At 51.9% G+C, this 21,268-nt stretch overlaps 1 protein-coding gene across 1 annotated transcript; it reads right to left on the minus strand.

The window, feature by feature from the left end:
* Window positions 1–144: 144 nt before the first annotated feature.
* IFNLR1 (interferon lambda receptor 1) lies at window positions 145–20,542 on the minus strand. The gene is made up of 7 exons (XM_045859926.1): window positions 20,436–20,542; window positions 16,329–16,452; window positions 9,156–9,343; window positions 7,010–7,152; window positions 5,355–5,514; window positions 4,906–5,045; window positions 145–3,966 (listed from the first exon to the last, which is right to left on the minus strand). The coding sequence occupies exons 1-7, from the start codon at window positions 20,491–20,493 to the stop codon at window positions 3,208–3,210; spliced, it is 1,572 nt and encodes a 523-aa protein (XP_045715882.1). The 5' UTR covers window positions 20,494–20,542; the 3' UTR covers window positions 145–3,207.
* Window positions 20,543–21,268: the final 726 nt, after the last annotated feature.

Here is a 21,268-nt window from a genome sequence, read left to right on the forward strand (position 1 = left end):
AGAGGCAACCACACACTGATGTTTTTCTCCCTCTCTTTTCCCCTCCCTTCCTCTCTGTATAAAAACAAATAAATAAAAATTCTTAAAAAAAAAAAAAACAACAACCAAAAAGTAGGATGCAGGGAAGCTGAGGACAGGGCTGCCACTGGGATGGATCAGACCCAGGATCTCATCTCAGGGGTCTGTGTGGCAGCCGCATTCTTGTCGCCCCGGCACGCTGGGTTTTCCCGTTTCTCAGGGTGGAGGGTAGGGCCGCAGTAGGTTGGACCCTGTTCCAGGTGCAGCCAGCCAGGAAGGCTTCTGAATTCCTGGGAAAGGGACGCGGATCAGCTCAGCTTGGATCTAGCTCCCAAGTAGAAGGTGACAGTCTGCAAGGACAGCGCTGGGCATTGACCAGGTGGCCTGACAATCGCCGGGACCTGGGAGACCTTCGTTAGTGCTCGTCTGGAGTGAGTTTGGGTTTGTGAGACCGGACACTGAGGATGTTCTGTATCCTTCCGCGAACTGGAGTTCTACCTTGGGGCGAGCTGCCAGCGAGGTGGGCACAGCTCCAGCCTCACTATAGCAGGTGATGTGGGTGTCCTACCCCACCTCCATTGCTTCGCCTTTCTCGCGGGTTCACCCCGATGGATCCCGACTGCAAGTACCTACAACTCTACAGCAGGGGGCAGCCCTCTCAGGACCAGCGGGAGTTGGTAGATAAATTCCCCAGCCGGCCCGGGCAGAACAAATCTGGAGGGGCCAACACTGAACTCCCAATGCCCGTCAGGGGGACAGGGACCCTAGTGCCCCCAGCAGTGACCTGTTTGATGGTGTACCTGGGCTGGCTGCCCTCCCTCTGTCTGGCTTCCACTCCCTTGTGGGTGCTTTTGGCATGGCTGCTGCGCTTTGCACCCAGAAACCCTGGTCTCTGGCTCAGCTGCTGGGACCCAGCCCAGGACCCTTCTGGTTAAACAGCCAGGTGAGTGGTGAGACTTTGAGAAATAAGAGCACACACTTTTCCATTCAATTCTTCCATTTTCTCTAAAAATAGAGCTCTTTATTTAAAAGTTCAGAGTTTTAAAATGAGCATTAGGAAGTTATTTAAATATGATATAAACATAGAAAGTTAGAAATAAATATGAAAATCTAAGAATAATATATAATCTCAGTACAGCTGACCCTTGAACGACATGGGCTTGAACTGCACGGGTCCGTTTAGACGCAGATTTTTCTCCATAAATATACAATCGGCCCTCCGTATCCCTGGGATTTGCATCTGCAGATTCAACCAGACATGACCAAAAACAGTATTTTTGATCCTTGGTTGGGAATTTGCGGATGTGGCGGGCAGACTTGAGCACGCATGGGGTTTGGTATCTGCGGACGCGGGGCTGGTAGGGGGGCGTTCCTGGAACCGATACCCTGCAGATACTGAGGTATGACTGGAGTTTCTGGGGGGTTCAAAAGTTATATGTGAATGTTCGACTGTGTGGTGGGGTCAGCGCCCCTAATCCCTTCAAGAGTCAACTGTGCTCTGAAAAATTATTAAGTTGCTGCAACCAAAGGCATTAGGTATTCTTGACTCGCTGTCCCTCATCGTGGCCCTGGGGCTGGCTGTGCCCGTCAAAGGGTGAGTGTTAGGATGTTTCCCACAGTTTTTTTGTGATGCAATCACTGTAAAGGAGCTGGAATTTAAAATTACTAAAAAGCTCGGCTTATCTGTGAAATTAAACGTTGAAAAAAAGCTTAGCTTAAAAAAACCCCAGTGTTTAATAATAATAAAGATAATGTGATTCTTTCACCAGAATGCTAACGGCTTTGTTTTTCGAAATTACCTTCATGAAGCAGCTCATCTGGGTTCCAGAGGGAACTCCAGCTTCAGTCGGCAATTCCTGGGAGAGACCCCGAGCCTCAGCCTTGCCTAGCAGCGAGGCTTCAGTGTGTTCTTCCTCCTCTGCACTCAGCGATGTGGACAAGCCTTCACCCCTGTCCAAGCACACACACGTGTGCACACGTGTGCGTATGCCTGTGAGTCCCAGCAGCGAAGGCCTCCTGCCAGCTTTGTGCCCCTGGGAAGTCCTTGCTGTGACCTCGGCACTTTGCGGACACGGCCAAGGGAACGGCAGATGGACCAGCTGGCCAGAGACCGAAGAGATACACATAGGTCAACCTCTCGGCTGCTTTAGACAGAATCCTGGTGCCTGTGGGTGGAAACTCGGCTGTGCTCGTCCGCACACTGGTGGGGGCAGGTTAACGAAGCGAGCACCCATCACTGCCCCCGGGAACGGCCTGTTTCTAGAAGACACTGGTTTCTCATAACAGGCAGGGAAGATGGGACTTTTTTATAACCACAGTGGCCAGCCAGAGGGTCAAAGTGCTGTCTGCAGCAGGGTCACAGCTGGGGGTCCTGTCCCTGCCAGGCTGTTGCCCCACCCCAAACAAACCAGAAGCCCCTGGAAGATGCACTGTTTGGTTTTTCAATGGGCAAAGGGAGAGGGGCTGAGGACCCCCTGGGCTGGGTTTCCTGACCAGGATCCCCACACCCCAGCTGGGAAGTGCAGATGAGGGAACCCTGGCGCAGAGAAGGAAGGCGCTCACCCAGGTCACAGGACTGGGCAACGGCAGAGTTGGGATTTGGGCCCGGGTCGGCTGGCCTGACAGCAAACCTGTGCAGCTCCACGACGGAGATGGGGATGCAACTGAGGGCCGCCCTTCCCTTCCCCTCCAACGCCGTCTGTCAACTAGGTTCTTCCTCACTGTGGCCTGCCCTGGGGGCTCATGAATCAGGAGCCCAAGACTTGGGGGGTGGTGCTGGAGAAAGGCAGGAGGCTCTGACACAGTTGTGCCTCCGAACGTCCTGCCCTCGACCCAGGCGGCCCCTTGTGGTGTCAGCCCTTGATGTCCACTGTGACCTGGCCGCACCTGTGTCCAGGGATGATTTTTCCACCTGACCTTTCACCCCAGGGACAGTGGGGTGGTCTGAGCTCAGCCCATCCTCTTCTCTAGTCCTTTTGGAGCTCCGCCCATAGCTGGTGGGTCCCAGCATGAGGTGGCTCCTTACCGCTCAACCAGACGGACAAATGGCCTCTAGCTGGGGTTTGGGAAGCGCTGAGAGAACACTGTGCCACGCCAGGGCCGATGTTCTCAGGCTTTCAAGTCCCAGTGGCACCTTGGGTCCTTGGGAAGCTCAGTAGCACCAGATTTGGCAGGAAGCCGGGGGACAGCTCACCTGGCCATGTAATGCCCCAGTGTCACGCTCCTGGCCTCAGTCCTCTGCAGGCTGTCAGTCCCCCAGCTGCCAGCACTGCTGTCCCCAAGTTCTGATTCGCTCCCACCCTCTTCCTCCTCCTCCTCCTCCTCCTCCCCCTCCTCGGTGCCGCTGTCCCAGCCGAAGGTCAGTGTCTGAAAAGAAACTAGAGGCTCCCCGGGGGCCAGTTTCAGCCTCGGTGACGGTGACGAGGAGCCCCAGCCGGCCCAGGAGGAGGGGTCATCTCTCTGGAGCTCTTTCAGGGAACCCAAGTCCTTGGAGAATTTGGGGAGCAGCAGAGGGTCCTGACACCTGTCCTCACCCAGCACTTGGCCCAGCCCCTTCTTGACTAAATAGCCGGAGGACCCAGCCCCGTCTGAGGGGCAGGAGCCGACAGTGCTGGCCCAGCTTCCGTCTGAAGAATCCCAAGCAGGGCAGCCTTTGACCTGGACCCCTTCCTCAGGTTGCCCCGGGGTCTGGCGCTCCCGCTCCAGGAAGGGAGGGGGTGCAATGTAGGGCCGGAAGCTGACATCGTCGTCTGTGTCCTCCTCCTCGTCATCCTCTTCCTCAGCTCCGTCCTCCTCTGATCCTGCCTGGACGATGGCTAGGGCCCTGACCCTAGAGATCAGTTTGATTCTTCTGGTGGGTTCCTTCTGGGGACAGAGGATCAAGCCATCCAGGGGCTCGGGGCCACAGGGCTGAAAGGTCGCCACGGGGAGTCTGTGTCCAGAAAAGTCCTGATGTGGGCAGAGGAGACAAGAACAGGAGGTCCAGGCTTTCCTGAAGCATAAGGCTGTCCTAACCGGGCCCCCTGGAAACAGCCCCTGCTGAAGGATGCGACTGTAAATGGTTTCTTTGGGAAGTGATCCCAGGAAAGGCTGACAAGGGAGTGGGCACATCAGACAGGGGTAGGGGAGCTGCCTTGAACATGGGTGTCATCTGGCAAGTTACTTCTAAGGCAGCCGACTCGACCCTGGTGGGGACTCGGAGCCGAATGTCGGAGCGCCACCAGGTGGGCGGTGGGAGGGATGGAGGCAGTGCCACTCCCCGGCACCTGCAGACTGCCACGTGCATGGGCCGAGCGGACACCAGAGGCCAGAGACAGCCCCCCAGGATGCAGGTGCTGGCTGCTGGGGGGAACTTCACAAATATCCCCTCCCACGTGGTGGGGACACTTGGAATCCATCCTCAAAGCCCCCACCCAGCCCAGGTGCCCCCTGAGCCTCACCTACAGCCCAGCCACCCTCATCTGAGCAAGTCTGACCCTCTGACCTCTCCAGGCTTCCCCTGACCTCGCTGGCCGCCGCATTCTAAGGCAGTGCGCTGGCAGATGAGTGTGGACACTCCAGGGTCGGCCTGGGCAAGACTCACCCTGGGTCAGGTTGTGAACCAAGTGTGGGGACCCTTCTAAGATTTCCCCTTTTGGTACCACCCTCTCTCTTCCCTTTCTGAGCATCTCTCCTGAGTCCCAAGGCTGGGGGCTTTGCTCTGTGCATCTGACAAATCTTAGAAGAGATGAAGTTAGTTAACTAACAGTGACCTTTAGACACAAAGAAAGGAGATGCTTCCCAATCGGGGCCATCTGGATAGTCTACCTGAACTGCCTCTGAGTCTCTCTGCGCCTCCTTTCTCGTCAACACCCCTCCCCTCAGACGCACAGTCCCGATTCGCCATACCAGAGCCTGCGGCATCTCTGCCCGCTGAAACCAAGGGTTCCTCGAGAAGCTCTTCCAGGTCACCCAGCTCTTCCAGATCACACACCCCGCGGGGAGAACCAACAGCAGTGGCAGCAGCACCAGGGACACCCAGCCGACTCCTAAGGAAAAGCAACAGCCATTACAGAAACCGCAACGGTGGCGCCAGCCCACCAACTGCATGCGTCCCGAGGGCATCACCGACATGCGTCATCCTAATTCATCCTCATGAGAATAAACCCACGCTACAGACTGTGGAGACCAAGTTTCAGAGAGGTTACGTCAGCTGCCCAAAGACACACAGTGAGTGTGCTGGAGCCGGGATTTTAATCGAGGTGAGTCTGTCTCTAGACTCACATTCTTAACCCCCGTATTATGAAGATCTGACGCTCATAGGAAAACCCCTTGATCCCGTCCCACTTTGCACCCACCTAGGGTCCCCAGGGAGAAGCAGGTGGGCTTGGAGAACTCGCTGTATTTAGGGTCATCGCAGATGTAGATGGTTCTGGCGCTGACGCAGTGGTTCCCACTGGCAGCTAGCTGGAGGGGGATCTGCGTTTCCTGGCCGTGGCGAGTGGCGGGAAGTCGGGTCTGTTTGGAGGACGAAGCAGAAGTGAGCAGACCTGCTGCGGGAACCGGCTTCCACGGGCGGGTGGGGCGGGGCTGGCAGGCAGAATACAGCTGTGATCCTGCGTTAACGTTCAAGTGTGAGGGAAGCACTTCCTAGCACTGTCTGGCTTCTCTTCTGCTGAGTGTCGAGGCACACATGGTCTGGGGTCAAAAGCACCCCTGCCATTCAAGGTCACTCCCTGCCTCCTGCCCAGGGTCTTGCTGGCCTTCACCTTGAGGGGCATATTCCTCAGGCTTCCTACCCTAAGGGCCTCCCAACTTATTTGGGGGAGGCATCATTCAGCCATTGCAGACACTGTCCAATATAGCAGATGCCTCCCCAGTATAGTAGCCACTGGCCACACGCAGCTCCCGAGCACCTGAAGTGTGGTCAGTCCAAACTGGGATGGGCTCTGAATATAAAATACCTACCGGCTTTCACAGGCTAAGGGAAAAAGAATGTAAATTATCTCAATAATTTTTATATTAACTGCATGTTGCAATGATACATTCTTTTGGACGAAATATATTATGAAGATTAAATTCCCCTGTTTCTTTTTACTTCATTTAATGAGGAACACTTAGAACCATGTACGTGGCTCACATTCTATTTCTATTGGCCGGTGCTGGTCTAGACCCTTTGTAAGGCTGTGAAGGCCCGGACCACATCAGATGAAGAGGAACTCCCTAGGGGTCAGAGGACGCAGGGGGTCACGGGCATGGATGTCCAGGGACAGAAAAAATCAGTAAGGATGGGGTAGGCCGACTACACAGCCTGTGGGCAAATCTGGCTGCCAGCTTCTTTGTCACCAGTTTCACTGGGTAAAAGCCAAGCCTGCTCATGTATCTATTGTCTCTGGTTCCTTGTGTATTGCAGGTGCAGAGCTGAGTGGCCGTGACAGGCCATGTGGTCTGCAAAACCACAAATATTTACTCTCTGGCACTTTACAGAAGACGCTGGCCAGCCCTACCACACACAAATATGTGCAAACACGCGCACACCCACAGAAAACAGGTCTGAAATGGGACGGGCACTGAAGAGCTATTTGTGGTCATCGCTGGTACTTTCGGTTTCCCCCTTAGAGCTGATGTGTGGTCCCTGATTTTTCTACGGTGACTCTGGTGGCTTGGTAAGCAGGCACCCTGTAGCTCATCCAGTTTCAACGAGATTGTAATGTTAGAAAGAAGGTTTTATAATTTAAAAAATATTAGGTAGAAGACTGCTGTGCTGTTACCACCTGTAAGGTACAGGAACAGGATGCCCTGCCCTTGGCCTCTTAGGTGGAGAAGAACAGGGGTGGGCCACAGGCCATTTGCACTAGGCGGAGTCAGGGGTACGCCCAGAGTGAGAGGTATGGGGGGAAGGCTTCCTGGAGGAGGTGTGCAGGTAGCAGGCTGGCAGGGTGAGGAGCGCTGGGGTTTGGTGGGGCAGTGAGGGGAGGGGGTACAGTTAGAGGGCAGGAGAGGAGATTCGCACCTTGTTCCCAGCCTCCTCCTTCCAGAAATCCACCTCATACATCAGATTCGACAAGGGCATGCAGTGGGGCAGCTGGTATGTGGCGTTGACCTTCAGGACCTCCTCTGTCAAAGTGACTACCAGGATGGGCGGGGCCGGCTCCACTGGCAGAAACAGAGCAGGACTTGTCAGTGCCCTTTGGAGGCCACGGTGTGCCCATCCCCCTGCCTCTAGGCAAGTCCACATTGAGCCCCAGGGGGCTCTCCTGGAAAGGGGAACCCGGCACTGGTGTCTGTCCAACACCTGCTGTGCATCAGGCTCCTCCCAGCCCTTTTATTTAAGCCCTGCAGTGTCCCTGGGAGGAGATGTCACCGGTCCCATTTTAAAGAGGGGCAAACTGAGGCTCAGAGAGGTGAAAGGACCCAGCCGAACTCACAGTAAACCTGCCTTTATTCACACTGTCCCTCCCACCTTCGTGCCCTTCCAATATCACTGGCCTGCCAGAAGCCTGCCCTCGTGTGTCAGTTTCCTGTGGCTGCGGCAACACGTGACCACAAACTCAGTGGCTTAAAACAGCACAAATGTGTCATCTCACAGTGCTGCTGGTCGGCGTCCAGGGGACGCCGACTCAGTAGTAAGCTCTGGGCAGGGAGCTGAGGGTAATGGGGAGATGAGGCCTCTGTGGATCCTGACCTGCAGGAGCTGAAAGAAATTACAGGGAGATGAAATACACAAACAACCAAAACCCAAGACAGAAAGTGACCAGGGCCCCAGGGGAGGGCAGGAAAAGGCAGGAAGGGTCACTCAGGCTTGGGGTGTGCTGCGAAAGAATCCGAAGAGTTTTAGGGAGGAGGCGGCAAAAAGAACTTTGTTTAATAAGTAGCCTTCCCTCTGCCTCTTGCTCTCCATTCCTGCCTCTCATTCCTATCTATGCAGCCAGTCCAGTGGTCCATCCGTCCCTCTTCTCCAGCCGGAGAGCCTTTCTTCCTGTCCTCCCATCCTTCCTTTCCAGCCGGCATTCCTGCCTGCCTTTCCACCCTTTCCAGCCAGTCATCCACCCATTTTTTCCTTTTCTTATAACTTTCCTTCGTGTACTTCCTTCTGTCATTTGTTTGTTCATTCCTCCTTGGCCTCCCCTTCCTTGCAGCCCTTTGCAGGCAGCCAGCCAGCCCTGCTTCCACACTCGCTGACCACCGATCCGCCCACCTGCCTCTCCTTCCTGTCCTCCATCTCTCCATCCAAACTAGCTTCCTCCCTGGTAAGCACTGGTCCTTCCGCCCAGCCTCCTTCCTTCCACTCATCCCTCGTGCCCTCCTCCAGCCTCTCGCTGCTTCCTTTCTTCTTACCCCTTCATCCCTTTCTTCCTTCTCTCCATCCACCCACCAGCATCCTCCCATCCAAGTCATCCCTTCTCCCTTCTCTGCCACCGCTCATTCGACCCCTTGCCCCCTTCCCTTCCAGCTCCAGCTCGGCTCCATGCGGCGGTTGTCTGAGTGTTTATACTCCTGTCCTTACCACCCCACCTCACTCCCGATCTGGCCCGGCACCTCGTCCAAGCTCAGAAAGATCCAGAGTCATATTCCACCTCCGTCACTACCTAGCTGGGTTTCCTGGCAGGTTGCTTAACTTCTGCCAGTCTTGCTTTATTTATTTTGTAGAAATTGGGTTGATGAAAATGAAACTCTCGGGTCTATTGCGAGGATTAGAAATAAAATATATTGGGAGGAGAGTACGCTCCTGACTCAGTGTTAACACTGGAGACTTCTGAGTGAGCGAAGCATGGGGAATGTTTTCGTCTCTATTTTTATCTTCTTTCCACCTCATTTCTACAATGTACAGAAATTACTTATGCAGCCAGAATTTTAAAAAGTTGTTTTATAAAGAGAGATGTTGAACATAAAAAAATAGAAATGAGTCTATAAAGTGCCTGTCTAGTTCGTGGCCAAGGCTGTGTTCAATAGAAGGTCATGACTGTCAAGGTAGGAGGTACAAGCTGAACTGCCAGCAATGGTGCCCCGCCCCTACGTCCCTGTCACGAGGTCAGGCTGCGTGGACAGCACTGCTCTCTGCTTTGGGGACCTGAGAGACAGATGGCTGCACAGCGGTGCCACTGAGCCAAGTTCTGGGACAGACGGCCTCCCATTCAGTCCCTTACCCATAGACCTACCTTCAAAAAGGTACTCCAGGTACTTGGACTCCACCCAGACGGACTTGGCACTGGGGGAAACCACTCGCACACGCCCTTTGAACTTGTTGAATAGGTCCTGTTTCTCCAGGCACATCAGAGAGCATGTCAGCTCTTTGGTTCCTGCACACTTCTCCACTTTTCGCCACCGTCTGGGGGTTGTTGCAAAGCTGAGGGAGGAAACAGAACAGCTTGGGCCATGGACTCCGCCTCTTGGGATAAGGGAACTTGAGAACATGTGATCGTGCGTCCCTCTATTCTGCCTCATCCAGCCGTTTGCCCACCCATCTGTCCCCCATCCATCCATCCATCTGTCCGAGCAGCCAGCATCTGGATGAGACAGAGTGAGAACATTCCAGGTGGGAGCCCGGGCTCTGGAGAGACACACGTGGGTGGGATCTGTGGCTCTGCCCCTCACTAGCTCTGGGACGCGATGCAGGTCACCACTCCTGAGCCTCGGCCTCCCCATCTGTCATGCCTCCCTCAAAGGGCCGCTGTGGTGGCTGCTATTGCTAGTACTGGTAACAATTTTCTGTGAGTTTATTGATGGAGGCATTTATGGACTGGCCACCTGCCCTGTGCCAGCCACTGTGCTGGGTGCTGTGTGGATGGATGTCAGAGGGTGACAGGCAGGTCCATGACGCCAACCTCCTGAGGATGCTGAGGTCCACAGAAGGGACCTGAGCTCTGGGCATTATTCTTGGGGAATCAGCAGTGCATGATGGACCAGGTCCTCGGGAACTTGCACTCTGGTGGGAGGGGATGAGAGATCTCGGGCACAGCGACAAGATAAATGTAGGAGCTGGTAAATGCAGTGATAGCAGATGATGTGGGAGCGACTGCCTTCCAAAGGTGGCTCAGGAAAGGCCAAGAAGGCAGCATTAAGCTGAGGCTGCAATGATGAGAGGGGAGCCAGGTGAAAGCTGGGGGTAGTAACAGCAAAAGCCCTGCAACGGGAAGGATCTTGACCCAGCCAGAGAAAAGCAAGGCGCCTGGTGTGGTCCAGCGGACAAGAAAGGGGGCAGCTGAGGGCAGACTGGAGGTGAGGACAGAGAGGCGGTGGGCAGAGCGGGTGGGCCTCACCATCTGGGTAAGGAGTTTGGATTTTATTCTGAGGGTGACAGGAAGCCGCTGGAAGGTTCTGAACAGGGAGGGGGCTGATTTAATGAACATATTTAAAAAGTCTCGGATAATCCAGCTGGGAGGTTGCAGCGGGGACCCTACAGAGAGCCATGGCAGGCTCGGGGAGGAGGGGCTAAATTCGGGATATGTTTTGGAGCAAAAATAGACCAACTACAGGAAGGAACGGAAAGCCCGTAATTATAACGGGAGATTTTTAACGCAACTGACTCGGTAATTAACACTTGAACAAAGAGAAATAATTTTAATATGTAAAGAATGAACAACGACATGATCGAAGCTGGTCCAGTGAGCACACAGAGAACAAGCTGAACGCACCGGGCACGCCGCACGTGAGCACTGACGGCGCGTTAAAACCACGAGCGGCTCTGATTGGCGCGGCGGGGTGGGCGTCACCCCGCAGACCGAAAGGCTGCAGTGGGGTTCCCGGTCAGGTGCCTGCGCTGCAGGCTGGGTCCCCAAGTGGGGGCGCGTGAGAGGCAACCGGTTGTAGCTTCTCTGGCACATCAATGTTTCTCTCCTTCTCTTTCTCCCTCCCTTCCCCTCTCTCTAAGAAATAAATAAATTCTTTTAAAAAATATTAACAAGGATTAAGAAAAATAAAGCAACCCTCAAGAAATTTCAAAGTATAGTTATCTCATGAACTGTTTCCTCTGACTGAAAATAATCCAGTTACAAATTACTAATGCAAAGAGAACTAAAGAAAGGTAAAAAATTTTTAATGTTTTAAAATTAAACATGGATCAAAGAAAGAATAATGGAAATTTGTAAATACCTAAAACTAAATGATTACAAAATAAATATGCATAAGAATGTATGAGATACTGCTAAGTAGTACTTAGAGGGTAACATATAGCTTTAAATACCTATAACAGAAAATAAGAAAGGATAGAAATTAAGAAGTTAATAAGCAATCAACTGAGGAAGTAAAAAAAAATGTGTAAAAAAAAAAAAACCCCATACGTGAACAGATCAAAACCATAACCTACTCCTGCAAAAGGGTCTAAAAGACATTAAGAAATGATGTAACACATGAAAGAAAAATATAAAACAGAAGCTCAGAAAAAATGAGATTTTTTAAAAACCTAATTTTTAGGTTTTTTGAATATATTAGACTACAAGAGCGAGTTACTGCAACAGATAGTGTCTTAAAAAGAAGAGAGAAAAAGAAGGAAAGTTTTTGTCTTTGAAGGTTTTTAAAAAACTGATTTTGGAAAGAGGAAGGGAGATAGAGAGGGAAACATCGATTTGTTGTTCCACTTATCGATGCGTCCATTGGTTGATGTTTGTATGTGCCCTGAACGGGGATCAAACCCGCAGACTTGGTGTATAGGGTTGATGCTCCAACCAAGTGAGTTACCTGGCCAGGGCAGAAGGAAAGTTTTAAAAATAATAAAAAAACAGAAATGTAAATGCTAAAATTATAAAACTTCTAGAAAAAGCATAGAAGAGTATCTTTATGACCATGAGTCAGGTAAACATTTCTAAGGACACCAAAAGCCTTCACCACTGAAGAAAAGAAACCTGATGAATCAGTCAGCTTGGGCCGCCATGATAAAAACACCAGACTAGGTGGCCTCCAGGGGTCCCCCAATCCCCCCCCCCCCCCCGCCCCAGTACCGGTCCAGTCTGCGGCCAGTTAGGAACCCGGCCACACAGCAGGAGGTGAGCAGCGGGAGCAAAGCAAAGCTTCAGGCATTAGCGCCTGAGCTCCACCCCCTTCTGCTCCCCACCCCAGCGCCCCCTGCTCCCACCCGTCCTACCCCATTCCATGAAACCCGTCCTTGGTGCCAAAAAGGTTGGGGACTCCTGGTAACAATAGAAATTTATTTTTTTTCACAGTTCTGGAACCCGGAAGTCCAAGATCAAGGTGTCTGCTTTCTCCTGAGGCCTCTCCCCTTGGCTTGCAGTGTCCAGCTTCTTTCTCTCTGCGCCCTTACTGGCCTTTTCTCTGTGTGTGAGCGCCCTGGTGTCCCTTTCTCTTCTTATAAAGACACTATCCTACTGGGTTAGGGCTCCACCCTTAAGATCAAATTTAATCGTAATGACCTCTTTAAAGGCCCTATTTCCAAACACAGTCCCATGGGGGATCAGGGCTCTAACAGGTAAATACATATGGGGGGAGGGGACACGATTCGGTCTGTAACAGGGCCACTGTGACTTAAGCTGCTGTGAGCATTCATGTGCAAGTCTTTGTATGGATGTTTTTATTTCTCTTGGATAAAGATCGGGGAGTAGAACCTGGGAGAGTTGGTCATTTGAATCTGTAACTACAGGAAACTGTCCAGCTGATTTCCAAACGGACTGTGCCTTTGCACACTCTCAGCAACAATGTTCGAGATTCCTAGTTGCTCCACGTGCTTCTCAGCACCTGGCGTTGTCAGTCCTTGAAATGTCACCGTTCTCCTGGGTGTGTTGTAGTGTCTCACTGTAGCTTTACTTTACTCTTCCCCAACGGCTAAAGACACTGAACGTGTTTTCATTGGCCATTCATACACCTACCTTCCTTTGTGAAGGGGGACTTGTCAAATCTTTTTGAGCAATTTCTCATTACTGAGATGTAGCAGTTCTTTATTTTGGAAACAAGTCCTTTGTCAATGTATATATTGTGAATATTTTTCTCAGTTGCTGGCTTTTCATTTTCGTCAGACTTTTCTTTTTTGAAGGGCCAAATTTTAAATTTAATAAAATCCCATTTATCAGGCACTAAATTGTGCTCCCCTCCATATTTGTATGTTGAAGCCCTACCCCCCACCATGTGACTGTACAGTAGTCCCCCTTTATCCACGGGGAATGTGTTCCAAGACCCCCAGCAAATGCCTGAAACTATGGATGGTACCAAGCCCTATATATTGATATGTGGTTTTAAAAAAGATTTTATTTATTTTTTTAGAGCTAGGGGGAGGGAGAGAGAAAGAGATGGAGAGAATTTCAATGTGAGAGAGGAACATTGATCAATTGACTTTGTAAGCACCCCAACCAGGGACTAAACCTGCAACCCAGGCATATGGCCTTACCCAGAGTCGAACCAGTGACCTTTTGCTTGGTGGGATGAATCCCAACCCACTGAGCCACACCAGCCAGGGCCATATATATGGTCTTTCCTATACACACATCTATGATAAAGCTTAATTTATAAATTGGGCACAGTAAGAGAGTAACAACAATAATAAAGTAGGACAACTATAACAACACACGTAATGAAAGTTATGCGAATGTGGCCTTTCTATTGCTGATAAACAAACTGATGACCATCATGGCTACCAGGCGGTTAACAGGTGGGTAGCAGATACAGCACAGATATGCTGGACCAAGGGATGACTCACGTCCCGCAATGGAGTGGGATGGTGCGGGATTTTATCACACAACTCAGAATGGAGTGCAGTTTAAAACTTACAAATTGTTTATTCCTGGAATTTTCCATTTAATGTTTCTGAACCACAGTTGACCTCGGGTAACTGAAACCACCAGAAAGGAAAACCATGGATAAAGTGGGACTGCTGTATTCGAAGACAGAGCCTTTAAAGAGGTAATTAATATTAAATGCAGCCAGGCTGGTGTGGCTGGTTGGAGCATCGTCCTGCACACCAAAAGGTCACTGGTTCAATTCCGAGTTAGAGCACATACCTAGGTCGTAGTTCAGTTTCCAACTGGGGTGCAAGTGAGAAGCAACCAATCAATTCTTCTCTTACATCGATGTTTCTCTCTCCCCCCTCCTCTCCCTCTGAAATCAATAAATGTATTTTTAAAAAAGTTTTTAAAAACATTATATTTAGCCCTGGCCAGTGTGGCTCAGTTGGTTGAAGTGTCCTCCCATAAACCCAAAGGTCATGGGTTTGATTCCCACTCAGGGCTCATACCTAGGTTGCGGGCTTGGCCCCCAGTTGGGGCATGTGAGAGAGGCAGCCCGCTGATGTTTCTCCCTCCCATCGGTGTTTCTCTCCCTTCCTTCCCTCTCTCTAAAGTCAACGGGCATGTCCTCTGGTGAGGATCAAAAAAAAAATTAAATTCAGTCATCAAGGTGGGAACCTAAACCAGTAAGACTGGCACTCTTGTAAGAAGAGCGGGAGACAGCAGGGGTGCTAGCACACACAGAGAAAAGGCCAGGTGAGGGGGTGGCCACCTGCCAGCGAAGCAGACGGGCCTCAGGAGAAAGCAAGCACACCAATGCCTTGATCTTGGACTGCCAGCCTCCAGAACTGTGAGAAATGAATTTCTGTTGCTTAAGCCTTGCCCCCATCCCAGTCTATGATATTTTGTTATGGCAGCCCTAGCAAAACTAAGTTAAAAAGACTAACATTTAAAACTTAGATTTTTAGGTATCAGAGTGGGACACTGATGTAACAAACACCTAAAAATGTGGAAGTGGTTTTGCACCTGGGCAGTGGGTAGAGGCTGGAAGAGTTGTGAGGCGCATGTTAGAAAAAGTCAGCACTGCCTTCAAAAGACCGTTGGCAGGAAAATGGATGTTCAAGGTGATTCTGGGGAGATCGCAGGTGGGAAGGAGGAATGTGTCATTGGAAGCTGAAGGCAAGGTGATCCTTGTTACAAAGTGGCAAAGAACGTGGCCGCTGTGTCTAGTGGCAAACACTAGCATCCTGCTGTAGTGTTTTGTGGCAGGTAGAAGTTTAAGGTGACGCACCTGTGCATTTAGCTGAGACTACTTCTAAGCAAAGTGTTAAAGGAGTAACCTGGTTTCTCCTCCCTGCTTATAGTAAAGTGAGAGAAGAGAGTGATAAATAGAAGGAATGCTAAGCAAAAACAGAAGACTTGAAAAATTCTCAGCCTATCCATGTTGCAAAAAAGGAGAAACACGTTCTTGAGAGAATGCCAAGAGTGTGGCTAAAAAAAAATCTTTTGACAAAGTGATCTGGGTGGCAACTTGTAGATGTAATCAGCCATCATGGTAGACGCCAGGGAGAGATGTAAAAGGAACAGCTACGTGGAGATCAGCCCAGTGAGCCCATGGGTTTGTGTCCTTTCAAACGACTTCCTACTCAATGGAGAAGTGGCCGAGCCAGGATGTAGGTTAGGAATTGAGCAGATGAACTTGGAACCTCTTGTCATAACAGACAGCAATACAGTTGGCAGTTCTACCATGGTCAAGTTAAAAGGACTCAGGAGCAACTCGATGGCACTTTTGCCAGCCAAAGATGGGACAGTTCAAGCTTCCCTGAGTTGAATAAGTTGCAACAGATTGAAATGGCCATATATGTTTAAATACATGGGTTCATAATGACAATAAAAAAGGAATCAATCACCATTGGGAGATGATAGGGAACCAGTTCATTATCTTGAATACTGGTAAATAAAAGCAAATACATAAAAATAAATAAAAACCAAGCATTTATCCTGTCTTGCCTATTTGCTGTCTGCTCAAATACTACTTGGAGGAAGCATCTCTTTACAAAATAATTTCAACTAATAAATGAAAAACACAATTAGAATATTACCATTTTGCAATTCTCACAGAGGTTTAAAAAGTATAAAAGGGAAGGAAAATATTATACAGGTCCAGAGGATGGACTTCCAACTCTTCAATCAATTTGTCCCAGCTCCACTACTCCCAGCGGTGTCACTCAGAGCAAAACACACTCTTGCTGCTTCAGTTTCCTTAACTGTGCGCTGGAGCTGCATCCTTCCTCAGAGGCCTGTGTGAGACCAAGCCCGTTCGATGCATGGCCTCAGTGCTGACGTCACAGCAATCACACGTACGTGTCCTGTGTTCTCTGCCTCCTGACACGGGTCTTTCTTTCGCAAGCTCTCTTGCAGTCTGTCCTCCAAGCCCCACTCCCACTTTTCTCAAAGACACATTCTCACCCCTGGCAGGCCTATCACCTGTGCACTGTTCTGCATTCCACATGATCCCCAACTCCACACCTTTATCGAGTGCCCTCTCCAAATACCTGCCACATGCCAACTCCCCAGGGGTGCAGACAGCCGGCCAGCACTGCCCACACCCTCAGCAGCTTTCCTGGAGAGGCCCCACCCACCGGCCTGGAGGCTCCCCTTTACCTTTGATAAGCCACGAGATATGTCACGTTCTGCGGGTTGCCAGGCCCTGGGAGCCATGTCAGATACACGCTGAAGTTCCGGGACATCAGCGTCACGTTCTGGGGAGGGGCCAGATGGGGCCTCCCTGTGGGGCAGAAAGAGGTCATGAAGCCTGCAGCTGCTGGCTGGTCTTGACAATGGCCATTCGGAGCTGAAGAGCAGCATGGCAGGCAGGCACGTGGTCCCTGACTTAGAGGAACCAGGAGTCACCTGGAGTGGCTGAAGCATGGGGGACACGGTGGAGGCTGGGAACAGGGGGGTCAGGATCCCCGTGACAGCCACGCCATGACTGGCTGGACTGTAGCCCCATCCCCTGCCTGGGCCTCGGCAGCCTGCGGGGGCCTTGAGAGGAAGCTGCTGCCCTCTCTGACCACGAGGGTTGCGGTAGATTGCAGAGCAGGAGCCCTCTAACAGCCTCCTGGGTCTCCTGTGCTGCCTGAGGGAACGGTCCCGAGGGTCTCCATGAGCCTCGTCCCCAGAGCCTGCAGGTAATGGTCCCTGACACACAGTAGATGCACAACAAATAACTGTTGAGTGAATGAACAAATCCTGTGATAACCTGGATCATTTCCAAGGCCTCCTAACCGGTCTCCCCACTTCTAGCCTAGTCTCCTCGGTCTGTTCTCCACATGACAGCAAAAGACGAAATGAAAGTCAGAATATGCCACTCTTCTGCTTTCAACCCTCTGATGACTTCCATGTCACTCAAGGTCAAACCCAGTCTTTACAATCACCCACAAGACCCTCCCCAAGCTGACCCACTCCTGCCCTGCTGCACTGGCCAGGCACGCTTTGGGAACAGCCAGCGAACAGTGAACAGCGAGTACCACTATCTCAGCGACACATTCCCCGACCACCTTCACCTGGCCCCTGGCCCCCTCCTTGGCTCCTCCTCCATCTCTCTGCTAACCCTCTTCTTTCGGAATATTCATTTGATTACACAACTGCTCATTTTCATGCCCTTCCCTTGCCTTCAGAATAAAGTCCACGGTCTTTATCAAGGTCCATGAGGCCCTGCCCAGCACGGCCCGGTCAAGCCATCTGGCTGACCTCTCCCAGACAGGTCCGTTCGGCTGCGCCAGTCTTCCTTCTCGGCCTCCTCGGCCTTCTCAAACCACTGTATTCTTTGGGGAGCCTCCGAACCCCGATGTCTTTGACCAGTTCACCATCTAATCTTTCAAAGACTTGATTCAAAGGTCACTTCCTCCAGGGAGTCTTCCCAGACATCTCTAAGAGGTGGCAGTGGTGATGATGAGGATGAAATGGTGATGATGATGATGATAGCAGGTAACGTGTAGTGTGTCCTAACTATGTGCCAGGCACTATGTTAAATACATTGCCTGCATGTTCAGTCCGCCCACACCGCTAGGAGGTAGGTACTAATAATGATCATCACATTGCAGATGAGGAAACTGAGGCCCTCTCAGCTAGTAAGTTGTAGAATCAGAACTCCAGTCAAGGCCAGGCCAACTCCACCGTCTGAGCTCTTGACCACACAGCCTCCTCTCGGTTGTCCTGGCTTCATTGTTCGGCTTCATTCTCCCAACACCAGTGGACCATCGCGGGTCAACAACATCACTGACTGCCACGTGCCAGTGGTTTCAAAGAAGAGCACGACTCCATTCCTGCCCTTTAGGAGCTCATGGTCCCACGGGGAATCCAGTGCCCTGACGTGCCACCTGGGCCACGACAGAATCCACACAGGTTACAGATGGGGATGCAAAGGGGCCACGTGCCAGCCTGCCAAGCTCCGGGGAGGTCTGCGTGGCGGCCTTACTAACTCAGAGACCTAAAGCGACCACAAAGTATGGTCTGAAATGAAAACTTGTTAACAAAAGCAGCTTGTGCTGGGTAGTCACATCCCAGGCTGGTATTTTTCCTTAACAAAGGTCACTGTACCTTAACTGAGCCTACTTTCTTCCTGTATCTATGGCAACACACCTTTGCAATGTCAAGGTAACTTCCCTTTTCTCTGAACTCCTTGGGCACGTCACCCTGCCGGAGCTGAGACCACAGGTCCCTCCCTTGCTGTTATCACGTTAACTGTCGACTGTTAACTCTCCTTTACCCACCCGTGTAAAAGAAGTTTGTGTCTATCACTTTTTACCTGTTATCCAATCCCAGAAGTCCCGTGCCCCCTGGCTCCCTCACCCCCACCCCGCCCCCTGCACTTTGCTTTCCCCGCCTCCCAACATGGATTCCAGGTAAACCCCTCATGTCTCCTCCTTCTATTGTAATGTATGAAATAAGGCGCCAAACTGCCATTCTCTGGAGCACTTCTCAGTCCATTGAGATTTTGCATCCCAGCAATTGTCATTGTTTGGCTCAAATAAACTCACAAAAATTCCGTACAGGCTTGAATGTTTCTTACATCAACACAGAACATCAGGTATTAGGGAGAGAGGCGGCAGTTCTGCCAGTGGCTCTCAGCCGGCTCTCCCACTCCTGGCCCTTCAGACCCAAATATGGGTGCTTGTCTCCACCCTATCCGGTGTCCACGAGCCAGAAATGGATCACTGGAATGCTGGTGCCGTTGCCGCTCCCAGCAGATTCTGGATTTCCCAACTGACGTCTGGCAGGAGGCCAGGGTCTGCCTGCAAGCCACGTACAAGGTATCTGTGGGCAGGACAGGCTCAAAGTCTGAGCTTGGCCACAGTGGAGAGACAGCAGCTGGAGTATCTGCCCTCTACGGAGCCTTCAAAGGGTTTGGTGTTTTATACACAAAACCTCCATCGTTCAATCAATTAATCGTCAGGACAAACCACCTGGCGGGGTAGGTGTCATTCCCCTTCCCTGGAGGGGCACTAGGCGCAGAGACAGAAGGCCAATAATTTCCCTGAGGCTACACAGCTAGTTTGGGTAGTAGCCAGGATTTGAACCTGGATCTAACTGCCCTTCACCCTAAATCATCACACCACAGTTTACGTTGCGCAAATTAAAATCCCCTCAGGGTAAGTACAGTTGGGGCTAGACAAGAAAGGTACTGAGTTTGGCAGTGAGCCTGGGAGACAGAGCACCTCTCTTCCCCTCCTCAACACTGCCCCTCATCAGCTGCAAAAACCCCTCACTGCTAGGAGGCACCAGGGGCTGGGGCATCTCTGAGCTGACCGAGGTGGGTGGGCTGCCCTGTGCCGGCTACCCACCCTACCGTGGGAGCTGGCCATGCTGGCTTCAGCCGGTATTCTCCGTTCTCGCCTCTCTGCCTGTCTCCTCGGGCAACTCCCTGCATTGCTCTGAGCCTCAGTTTCTACACCTGAAAAGGGAGAAAATAGTATCTACATAATGGGATGACTATGTTGTAACGCTTAAAGAGGATAATGTGCCCAGCACAAAAAAAAAGTTGCTCAATAAACGCTGGATTTTAATATAATTGTTAGGTTATGTCCAAGGGCCCCTTCTAGCTCTGAAACTGAGTCTAAGACTAGGAAGATGTCCCGGGGACAGTTTCAGGACCATCTCCCTGCACTGGTTGGGACTTTGTAGCTTGGTCCTATCCTAAGGTTTTTGTACTCTGCCACCTTATTCACCCACCAGTGGGGGCGGCAGAAAGGCGGCTTGACAGAGGCACAGCAGGGCACAGGCTAAGCCAGAGTTCCTCTCTCTCACTTAGAGCATCTGACACCCGCCGCTGGAGGAAGGGGAGGGGACTGCGCGGGTGGGCAGGGCACTTCTTGCTGACTTTCCCCACCAGTGAGACCCAAGCGAGGTATTAATGCAGACGACAGTGCTTTCAGGAGCCCTTAAAATGCACTTTATACATAAATGCAGCCACTTTATAAACTGTCTCCTTTTTCCTGTTCCCCTAAAGCTGAACTGGCATTAGCACACTGGATCAGTTTTCTTCCCGAAAAAAAAAAAAATGTCAAAAACTCGGGTGCGTTTAATCCTTGGAAGAAAACTGGCGGTGAGTGGGCAGTGCGATTAGCACTCCGCTCCGGTGGCTGCTGAAAGGCTCGGCCCGCGTCCCTCCCTCCCGCTCTCCCTCCTCGGAGCTCCGGGTCCGAGGGCGGACTCGGCCGGCCCCGGGCGCCCCGCAGCCCCCCGCCCCCGACCCCCGCGCACCCTTACCTCGGGCGGACTTCAGTAGGCAGAGCAACAGGAGGGCCCAGCGTCCCGCCGGGCTCATGTCAGCCCTTCCCCGGCCCGCCGGGCGGGCGGGGACCCGCCACCTGACACCGCCCGCCTCCCCGCCGCACCCGCGGGCAGGTGGCGCTGCCGGCAGCCAATGGGAAGCCGAGCCGCGCGCGGGGCCCTGCCCTCGTGGGCCGGGACTCGGCTGGGTCTTCCCCGAGGAGCGCCCGGTGGACGGGGCGGGGGGGGGGCGGCGAGGGGACTGCGGATCCCCGTTGCCCCCGTCGCCGCCGCACCACTCCCGGGGGCGGGGCGGGCGGTGCATCTGTGTATGGGGCGGGGGAGGACAGGGGAGGTTAACTGTTCATTTTTAATAACCACGGTTAGGAATTCCAAGGCAGGACTTTTGACAGGACCAAGAAGCGTTGGGGGCCAGCTTGATGACAGAGCCTCAGACTCCGTTGGCAGGATCTGAACCCGTTCTACGTGCCAAATGCCAAGCCAGTACTTCCAGGCATTATTTACATTAACCTCCCCGCCCAGAATCCAGTGGGGCGGTCCTCTTATTCTGTGTATTCTTCACGTGGGGGCCGGGGGGCTGCAACCTCCAGAGCTTAATAGACTCGCGCCAGGAGAGGCGAGTCCCTGGGCACCAAAGCCGTAGTTTTCTGACCCTCGACTGAAGAATAAAGAAGAATAAGCTCTTCCAAGAAATGGAACCAGTCTCACCTCAGAATGGTCTAGTCATGAAAAAAGTTGTGACTCAGAGATGTGTACAGTACCTTCACTTGGTAGCAGAAAAGCAGGTACACTATCAAAATAAGGGCTCA

Source organism: Phyllostomus hastatus, unplaced genomic scaffold (assembly GCF_019186645.2).
Source record: "Phyllostomus hastatus isolate PE091 unplaced genomic scaffold, TTU_PhHast_1.1 phas_scaffold_182, whole genome shotgun sequence".
Classification (NCBI taxonomy): Eukaryota; Metazoa; Chordata; class Mammalia; order Chiroptera; family Phyllostomidae; genus Phyllostomus; species Phyllostomus hastatus.